Here is a 10,988-nt window from a genome sequence, read left to right on the forward strand (position 1 = left end):
AATGGACCATATTTGTTCATTTAAATTTAAAAATAAAGTATAAAAAGTTACCAACACTTTTGACATGTTATTGTTTTGCTATATTAGCAAATGTTTCCTTTTTAAAAACATCATAACATAAAAGGAAAAGAGCTATACTAACTCATAAAAAGAAAATTAGCTGTAGTTAATATACTCTACCTTTTACAGTCAAAGGTAGAAAGGATTCTTCCAAATGAAAGAGAAATTAGTCAACAAGCAAATATGTTTTAAAAAAAAAAACTCTGAAGGGAGAAAATAGAATTTGGTCAAATCAATCAACAAAAAATGTAGAGAAAAATAACTAAAGTATAGTTATATTCTCAACCATAGCAATATTGAATAAGGCTTAATATTTATATTGTTTGAGAATGTTTGTCTATAACTAGCTATATTATCTCATGTGGTATTTTATGTATAGATACTTCAAGTGCTCATATGCTATAGAGCATTAATAATATAAATGATGGTATGTAATGCATTTCCAAGTACAAAAATACACCTTTTTCTCATACCAGTCACATTCTATATCAATTGAAATAAAAAAAATTAAAAGTATTTACAAGTGGCAATATTACAAGAATATATCCAATGAATCAAGAAATTTCCATGGGAAATGTGAGAACTGTCCCCTCTTTTTCATCGCATATGGAGAAATAAAATCTTCTTACCTCTCACCCTGACACCCAAGACTACGTTTGTCTACCTCAAAAGAAAGTGTAAACATTTCAAGACTCGATCATGCTTTATAAAGCAAAAACCCCAAACTCTTCCCAGTCCCTTACAGTTCCAACAATCTATGATTCAAATGGGGGCAGTGGCTTCCTTTTTGTTCAGTGGTATCCTGGTGAGGGGAAGGATTTTACTGTCCCTTTTCTATAGGGCCCTGTCACTTTACCTAAAAGGAAATGAATTGCAACAGGATCACAGGGATACACAACAAAGCCATTTCGCTTTACAAATCTATTATGGCCTCTAATCTGTTTTATGGGCCTGGTCCTATTATAAACCAAGAAAAACCCTAAAACAAACATTCTTCTTTCTTCCCAATAAAATCATCTACCATTTTATGATTGTTTTTTAAACAATTTAACCCCAATTTTTCCCCGTATGGAGTTTTACCCCCCAGGACCTCTTCCATCCCACTTTCTCGAATATATAAAACATTCAGAGACAAGGAACTAGACTTTTCAAATACAAACTGCTGACAACTGTTGGAAGCACTTTACTGGGACATTACTGACTGTAGCTTCAATGAATTCAGCTTGATTCACTGCGGGTGAATCATTTTCAATGCAGAGCTGTTCAATGGTAATTGGCCAAGAATCCCTGCTGTGAAAAGCACTTGTCAAATAATGCTTGTTTACAAATATATTTCCAGACAGCAAAAAAGTGGCAGTTACCGAACAAGTTCAGGGCCACCCCCAGTATTTGTAACAGTGGACATGCTCCCTTTACTTACTGAATCTGTTAAAATTTTCACTTGTTGGTACATTTGGGTTTTTCTGTTCAGTTCTGCTTATTTACCTACCAAAGTTGACTTTTAAAAAATGACTGGAATACTAATTATGAATGTAAACATATTTATTTCTTGCTGCCTTGAATTTTTGTCACATAATGGGAATATTATATTACACATGTTATGTATATATTGGGTGAGGCAAAAGCATGGGAAATTATTAAATAATTAATAAATAATAATGCAAGAATATATTCTGTTTCTCATACTCCCAACTGTCAACATACTTTCGTCTTACCCTATGTATACCTCACTGTCTGAGAAATCGCTAAGCATTGATAGGTTGTAAAAAGCAAAGCATACAAGAGCAAGTTATTAATGAATTCAGAGCCTTCACACATATTTCTTCCCCTAATATTCCAGAGTCCCTCCAGAAATAAACAATCAAGAACAATCTTAGAAGCTTTATTATGAATCTTTAAATAAATAAACTGACTGCAGTTATAACTACCTTAATATATTCTTATTCAACTTCAACATTGTTGTGGGGAAACAAAAAGAAGAGAAGAATGAAAATTTTACAGAACAAGAGATAAATGTCTGGGATGATACTTATGGGAAGATGGAAAACTGTGTTGGGCAAGATAGGATGGAGAGATTATACACATTAATAAGATTTTATTTTTTAATTACATGAAATAGTGACACATTACAAAATGTGCCCCAAATGACAGATGTGCCTTTGTTTTCAGTGTCCTCAGAGGACTGGGTGAAGAGTAGCATTCATTTTTGGTGAGATCCCTGCAACCTCCTGGCTCTGCAGCCCAAGTTCTGCTGTGCTCCACTCGCTGGTGTAAAGGCAACACAACCCGTGGGTTTTAAGTTTATGCAATTAGCCTGTCTACGTTCCACAAGATTGAGCTCCACTCACAACACTTGATGAGACCAGAGCTATGGCCTTGCTTCCCTGCATTTCTATCTGTCTCTGCCTCCTCCCCACACAGTCTTGGCAGTGGTTGCCAATCAGCACTATCCTTTCCGGGACTTCATTTCTTCCCCTTCTCTGATCTACAGCTACTGCTCCTTTTCATCTCTACATATTCCCCTTCCCCCACAAGACCTGGAAAAAATATGTAATGGAACATGAGAGAATGCCTATTACTATTACTCTTTAAATCCAAACCAGGGTACCCCTTTTGGTGGAATAAGACGTTTAATAAAAGTACTCTTAACCCCGTTATAATTCCTGGGCTTCTAATGTAGTGAATCTAACAGGAGACGTTAATAAATTCACTAAGACTTCAGATAACACTTTTCCAACTTTATGGGGGAAGGGAAAAATGAAGATTGCTTGGATTAAGCACTGGAGATTGAAGACAGATAGACCGAACTACACATAACCCTTAAATAAAATTTAAAAAGATAGAAATTAAAGAGAATTTCCTGGGGTGGATGGAGTGGGGTGGCTAGTCTCCATCCGCCCTGCTTTCACAAGGTTCCCGGGGAGCTAGCACACTGGGCTCCGATACCAGCTCAGCGCCTTCTCCTGCAGCCAAGACAAGACCATGTGAGTCAAGAGGACACACAGGACCCCGCTGCTTCATTTTTCTGGTCCAGGGTCCTCTGCCCTAAGGGTGGGAGGAAAATTTTAAGGCTCTGTGCCTCACTCGCGGCATCCAGAAACCCAAATTGAAATCCCAGCCCTCCAGTTAGGGCATACGTTTTTTGATGTTTTTGTGGCAGAACTGATATCTTCTTGATATCTTCTGATATCTCGGGGGGCAGCACCTCTTCTGAGGTGCTGCCCCCCGAGATAGAGGAACGCGCCCTGGAGCTGAGACCCGAGCGCAGAGCGCAGTCCGGGTGAGAGGAAAGAGCTCCGTCGGAGGGGCCTCCGAGGCCCTGGGTTGCGCGCGGGGCGGCGGCGGGTCAAGGAGCTGCGCACAGCTCTGGGAGCTCCGAGTGCTGCACAGGTGCTGCTCCCACGGCCAGTCCTAGTCTCCCAGTGGCAAGCAGGGACAGTTTTCTGGGTCCGGGATGTAGGGAGGAGCGCTGAGGACTGACTCCTGCATTTGGTGTTGGGCCGCCCCCGGACTTTTCCCTTAGCAAAACACCGACGCAAGCCCCTTTGGGGTCCAACTGCAACTTTCTGGCCTCGACACTCCCCCACTCCCCTCATTCTCCCCTTGCATTTCACCTCTCCCTCTTCCACTTTCGCCTTAGTAGGTTCATGAGAATCCAAAGTGAAAGGCATCCTACAGTGCAGGGCGCCTTCCCCCTCCCTCGGGAAATAAGAGCTCTAGCCATCCACCCCAGAATAGCAGCTGGTGATGCCCTAAATAACAGCTCCCAGAAGGCACTTTCCCTCCAAATAAAAGCGTCCAGCCACCCCCACAACGTTTCCCATCACCAGCCTCAAATAACGGTTTCTAAAAGCCCCATCGCTCCGGAGATCCCTGTCTCTGGGCTTCAAACGATTTCCACTCCTCCAAGCCTGAAATGGCACTCCCCCACGCGCGTCCTGTGAGCCCCAGCCGCACCCAACCTCCTAGCGAGGGTCTCGGACGCCTCTTTGCCCCTGGCTTCAAATTTCCCAGCCCCCCAGCCATTCTGAGCGCAGGCAGGTTGCTCGTCCAGCATTCCCGCAGCTGCTGTCAAACAATACAATCAGAGATCAGACCCTGAGCCAAGGGCTAGCGAAAGCTGACGACGCACGTTAGTTCCAGACCAGGAGGGAGATTTCTTTCGAGGCTACAGCGTCCAGCGCGCCCCTGACCGGCACTTCCAGGCCCCGCCTTGCCCCTCCGCCCCCGGTCACCCCTCCGCTCTACCTTCGTTGCTGGGGCTGGCCCGGAGGGTCCGGAGCGCGGCGCACAGGAGAAGGCACGTCCAGAGGGGGGCCCTGCGAGGCACGGAGTAGCAGCCGGCCAAAGACGCAGGGGTGCCGGGGGAGCCGCCGCTGCCGCCCGGGGGCCGCCGGCGTCCCGCACCCCGGGGCCCCGAGCCCCGCATCTTCTCCTGGCCTCCGCAGCCGCCGCTGTCCCGCGCGGCTCAGTCCACGACTCCGGCCTCGCCAAAGGGGCTAAAGGCTCGCGCGGCTCCTCCTGGTTCCCCGTGGGGTCTTCGACTTCAGGCACGCGGCTCCTGCAAAGGCGGGGGACCACGGATTCCCTGGGCTCAAGTTTGCTTCTGCACCTCTCTCCCTCCTTTCCAGCGGGTTAAATGAAATATTAGCTATCGTTGACAGTGCAGTTCTACAAGGGCCTCAAGTGTGTCGAGAAGGTCCCGCGTCCTGATCCTTTGCCTCCTAAGAATTTTAAGGATTGAGGTCTCTTTACTATCCCTGGGGGGAAAGATACAGGCTCCCTTTAAGTCTTCAGGGCTGAAGTGGAAGAGGGTAAGGAAGACAAGTCATCTTAAGAAGAAATCCCCAATACAAATGGAGGGGGGAAGCAGGGTGGCTAAGGATACAGGGAGAGGAGTTGAGAAAACCCAGGGTGGGGAAACTGCGCGAGTCGAGCGAAGGAGAAGATCCAGAGAGTTCAGAGAGGCTTGCAGAGGGAAATAGCTGCGGGCTGAGCGCGGACGAGGGGAGGTACTGGCGGCGGCGAGCGGGCAGGAGCGCGGCCCCCGGCGGCGGCGCGGCGCTGCGGCGGTTCCCGCGGCCCAGGGAGCAGGCGGTGTGTGCGCGACTGCGAAGGCGAGGTGGAAACTGCACCGGCACGGCGCGCTCCCGCTGTGTCTAGAGCTCCGTCGTCTCCGCGGCCACACCGCTCCGCACCTCCCACCCGCTCCTGGGCCTCCTCCCAGCTCCCCCGCCCTCTGCTGCTGGCAGCCTCGCCAGTGAGAATCTACTGTAAGTGTGAGCTGCTTGGACGAAGTCACACATCCACGGAGGGAAGTAATCTGGATGCTGCCGTGGTGAGTGTTGCCTAGCGGTCTCCGGGAAAGGCGCGTCTCCCTCCCCAGATAATTAGGGCGAAGAGTCCTCCTGACGACGCCAGCGAGGACCCAAGCTCCCGGGAGGCGGAAGGGAAATCAGCCCCAGCTCAGCCCGCAGCCCCTGGAGAAGCGGGTTCCTTGGTTTGGCATGATGCCTGCTGCCCTGCACAGGCTTGTGGCATCAACAGCCTTGTCGTCACAGAGCCACGCATTCGCAGGCTCTCTGGTGGATGACTAGTTTCTTAAACACCTATATCGCTCACTGCTGCTGACCTCTTCTATTCTTCCAATTCGTTGGCACCTTGAATGGGATAATCAGGCAACATTTCCTGCAGAAGTAAATGGTAGAATTTGCAAATATAGAATCCAAGATTTGTGGCTTATTGAGATTTGCAGTGTGCAGGGCACTTTGAGATATGGTGACTTAATTCATTAATTTTATTGATAGAATATCAATGCTAGAATTACATGATATGCAGATATATGTCATTAATTCCAGTACAATTGGCAAGGGTGAAATAATTTCAGCTCTTTCAAATAACGATTTCAATTTCTTGTGTTCCACCACATTGAGAGACTTACAAACGATTAAGAAAAAAATGTACAACAATTAACTTAATGCTTTATCTCTATATGTCTATTTTGCTGTAATATTTTTGTCAATTGACACTCATTCTCTCAAAAAGATACCTCTGAAGGGCTATTTTAGTATACAGGCATAAGCAAAAGAAAAAGGAAAAGGAAAAGGAAAAGACTGCAAAGCATCTACCAAAGAAACCTGTGACTTTAAATGAAAGGTATTTTGTTTAATTTGGTATGTAGTAACTACTGGATAGATTGGGTTTGCGTTCACACATAATAAATGAGAATCTGCTCACCAGCTTTGGCGTCTAAATTCTTGTTTATCTGCCCAAGAAATTTCTCATAATCTTTAGCTGACAACATTTGCTTTTTTGTTTAAATATTTGCAGTAAAGATGAAAGAATGCAGCAACAGAAATGTTATTTTATAAATAGGTAGAAGCTCATCTTTGACTATTTTAACTGAAATGTTTTTGCACCAAAAATCTAAAAGCTGCTTCTATTATAATGTGCTGCAAATGCATAAAGCAAATTTAAAGGAATAACAGTGAGTCAACTTTTCAGTTTGGCAAAAACCCTCACCATGAGATACAAAGTTAAAGTTTATGTTTCTATTTGAAAAGTATTCAAAAAGTAAGCCCCTCCTCCTAGATTTATAGCTAAGTTATTTAAAAGTATTTAAACAGAATATTAAGTAAGTTATTTAAGCCTAGGAATACATGATAATGCTAATATGAGACATGAGCAGTGTAATGGGCTTTCAGCTAGTTCCTTTGTTTCTGTAGTCCTCAGTATCCTCACCAGTAAAATGAGGGATTGGGAGATATCCTCAAGCTTCCATATTTTTTTTTGGATTTGTATGTAACCCTATTTCGTTATCTCTAGTTGGTTGCTTTTGACTACAAAATTACCAAATTTCTTCAGCATAGCATTTAGTGCCTTTTACTAAAAAGGGTTTACTTTCTATTTTACTTTACACTAACTAAAAATTTAAAGCCAGCGTCCCCTAAATTGCCTGCATCTCTCTGTTTTTACTCTATTCTATAGAAGTTCCATTCCCTAAAAATTTTAACGTCACCCCCCCACACACACACACGCACATACACACACACTCACCTCTGTTATCTAAATCCCACCCAGCATCTAAGGAGAGTCGGGCATTCAAGACTCATCTTTTCCCCAAAGTTGATGATTTGGTTCTCCTCAGAGTATCCGTAGATCATGATTTATATCTACCAAAAAACTGGCAATTTTTTTTCTGAATGAAAGTCTGGAACAAATTGTCTAACAATTTTAAGTATATGTATTGGGATAAATAGATAGAGTTTGACCTGGGACTAGCAAAGAAAACTTGGGACACTGGTCATTATGGTGAATAATCGTGTGATCTCCTCACACAAGATAGCTCTTAATCATGAAGTGACTGAGAATACTGAATATCCTTTGTGCTCTCTAGCTAAAATAGCTGCCATATTTCTCTTTATTGTTTAATAATTATTACACATTTTTTAAAGAATAAACAGCTGTAAAATGAAGCCCCAATGACTACGATGAGAGTCTTTTTTTTTCTTTTGGTCTAATGAGTGTTCATCAGACAGGGTCATGAGGGTGGTTCGGCTTGAGCCTCCATCTCAAAGGAGATGCCATATTTGACCACACATTGATTACTTGGCTTGTAAATACTCTTAGCATACTTCCATTGAACCATGGCATTACATGAAAAGGAGATTCGGTTTTTTTCCCCTTCATTCATACTTACTACTTCGCACAAGAAAAGACTACAGCATCAGTACTAGTTTGGATGCCATGTTTGAATTTCTCATTGTGTGGGATGACTGCCTTAGACTCAAAATGTGAAAGTGGTTGATGTGTCCCTAGACTTTTCTTTGGATCTGGCTGTTGTACTAAGCTTTCGTGAATAAAAGATACTCAGAATCACCTTGATGAGACAACTTGAAAGCTCATTGCCCTATAAAAGTTACAATTAAGTTCAGTTTTAAATAAGCCTGGACATATCTTCACTGCATTCAAAATAGAACAACAAAAGCAATTACAATAAGTAGACTTGATAGTGTTTACTGAAGTTTTTTCATGTGTGAGGCATTATGTGATGTTTTACATCAACTGTTTTGTGCTGACACTTCCACCACGACATCGGTACAACTATTAACCCCATGTTAATGATGAGAATACCAAGCAAATGAGGTTGGACGACCTGAGTAGTCTCAAAGCTGGTAAGATATGGGGATGTAAATTCCTGGTACCAACTCTATCCGAGAATACTGTAATGTAACAGAAATAGAGACAAATAACCAGATTTTCAGAACATGAAAAAGAGGATTAATCTAAACTTCTGCACAATGAAATAATTAATAAATAAAAATATTCCATGCCCTGGCTGGCGTAGCTCAGTGGATTGAGCACAGGCCTGCGAACCACAGGATCGCGGTTCAATTCCCAGTCAGGGCACATGCCTGGGTTGCAGGCCAGTTCCCAGCAGGGGACTCATGAGAGGCAACCATACATTGATATTTCTCTCCTTCCCTTCCCCTCTAAAAATAAATAAATAAAATCTTTTAAAAAATATTCCAATATTTAGGTTCACTTAAGTCTGAAAGCAGTTAGCCACCTTATAATGTGCAGGCCAAACTAATGGATAAGAGAAAACAAGAAATGAAGGATCCTAAAAAAGCATTACCTGGGAAAAAGACCACCTCACGTACACAAAAACCTACACACAGTTCATTATATAATGAAGAAAATGGACCAAATCAAGAAAATAACAAGGCTGAGGTATGTGGACAGATAATATTAGCACAAACCAATGGCACTAAGCCCATGTAAACCAAGGAAGAAAACATGAACAACAGCCTTTACAAAACTACATAGAACTCCATAAACCAAACAACATTTTTCCTAAAATATTATATAATCTTAGCGTGTTTTTACATAATTTTAAATGTTCATGTAACTTAGTTACATTTGTCTTTGGAAGAATTTTAGGAAAAAGTCAAAATAAAATCTTAATGCATAGTAGAGTTTAGATATGAAATTATAAGATACCATATTGAAACTGAGATACTTTAATAAAGTTAATTTTCCAGGTCCATGATTTGCTGAAGAAGATAGCTATATTGTGATGTTAATTATTTTTATCCCAAAGGTAAAGGTTAAATAAAATATGTTTAAACAATCAATAGTTCTCAAGTTCACAACCAAGATAATTCTATTTACTTTATATTTTGCATTTTAATCTAATTACATAAAACTAAATATTTTAAACTTTATCATCATTTTGCCTTCTTAGAAATTTTTTGAAATCTAAGAATTTTCTTTTTTACCATTAATGTTAAATTTAATTTTATTTAAATTTACTTGATTGTAAATGGAGATGTAATTTAAAATAATGGGCTAAAAACAATATATTAATGAGGGTTTAAATATGTAAATTATTTCATTACTTAACAATGCATGAATGCATTAGTCATCAAAAACTTCACTTATTAAACCTGTTCATGTCATATTCACACTTATGTTTTTGTTTTCTATGAATATTGAGAACAAAATAATCCTGTATTTCTCATGAGTGTGAGTAGAGAGTTATGTAACAAACAATAAAGAACTAGATGTTTAGATGAATTAGAGTGAGCCAAAGAACTGCAGATGTTCATTATTGGTGGTGGTAGCTGGTTTACTCTCTAATCATTCCTGTGTCGATGTGCTAGGGTCGCCGCCACTGCAGCAGCAGGAGAGGCCAAGTCTGGCTGGGACTGATGAGGAGCCAAATTGTCCTGCCAGGAAGTTCTTTGGTTGTTGTTTGCCTCCAGCATCGTGGAAGACTGGCACCAGATGAAGATGTGGATGTTGAAATAATGAGGACTCTAAGGGCTGAAGAAGAAAGAAAAGTTTGTGCAGAAGAGTCACAAGACTAGACTGATACACTGTGGAAGTGACCCACTGTACATAAAATCCATTTATTCTGAGCCATGTTCTGGAATCCCGAAGTGGTCACCAATGGGTGAAAAAATAAGCTGTAATACTTTTCATATCCAAAGGAAGGTTTTTATTGAATCCCGTGCATATACTGACTTAAAATTCACAAATAAATAATGAGTCATATGAGAACTTAGTTTATAATATAATTAGCTATAGTTTGCTAGGGGGAAAACTGATAAATTTGCTCAATGGCACAAGTGAAAAAAGGGTACATATGTAGGCAGGTTTTTGTTAGTTGTCTACTTAACAGGTTTCTGGGAAAAATTAACGATGCTAATCTTGTGTACTCTTACACTCTTGGTGGGAAGTGAAGCTGGAACATCTTCTGTGGGATGGATTCCGAGTACCATCAGGTGCTTTTAAAATGTGGATACTTATACATCCAGAAATTACACTTTTTAAAATTTGAGCAGATAAATGGATTAAATTGAACCAAAACTTAAACTGAGTGGTATTTTTAATGGGTAAAATTAAAAGCTACTGTAATGCTCAATAAGAAATGTTATGTTATACCTATATAATAAAACCCCATGGAGCCATGTATTTGATTGGAAGAACATGTATATAAAAAGGTAGTTCTTAAATATGTAATTTGAAAAGTATGACATAAAGCATTTTTTAAATTTGGAAAGCTATGTGCTGTTAATAATATTTGTATATTGCTGGTGAGATAATTTGGATTTATTTTTATACTTTTTATCTTTGTCATTTCTAATACTAGTATTTATTACTTGTGAAACAACAGAAAAATGGAAGTAAAAAAAATGTCTCAGAAGAACTATGTATGAACTCATACACACACACACTAAAGGGAGAGAAAAAATAAAACAAAAAAGGAGAAGGGAGAGACAGAGTTGTACGATGGTGGTAATGAGTAACATTATCCTATTATGTCAATAAAATAAAATTATTTAGTTAGCTCCTGTCCCTATTCTAAAAACTGTTAAGGGTAATCGATTGTTTGACTAAATCACTTCTGAGTCATGGCCTGT

At 41.0% G+C, this 10,988-nt stretch overlaps 1 protein-coding gene across 2 annotated transcripts in view; it reads right to left on the reverse strand.

Annotated features, from left to right (window-relative positions):
* Positions 1-5,067, reverse strand: part of EPHA5 (EPH receptor A5) — a 333,428-nt gene extending 328,361 nt beyond the window's left edge. For both annotated transcript variants that reach the window (XM_037029906.1, XM_037029905.1), the window contains exon 1: positions 4,309-5,067. In XM_037029906.1, coding sequence (XP_036885801.1) covers positions 4,309-4,489 — 181 coding nt within the window. In that variant the 5' untranslated portion in view covers positions 4,490-5,067. The remainder of the gene's footprint in view (positions 1-4,308) is intronic.
* Positions 5,068-10,988: the final 5,921 nt, after the last annotated feature.

The sequence above is a fragment of the Sturnira hondurensis genome, unplaced genomic scaffold (genome assembly GCF_014824575.4).
Source record: "Sturnira hondurensis isolate 20B ecotype Veracruz unplaced genomic scaffold, ASM1482457v3 Scaffold0020579, whole genome shotgun sequence".
NCBI lineage: Eukaryota > Metazoa > Chordata > Mammalia > Chiroptera > Phyllostomidae > Sturnira > Sturnira hondurensis.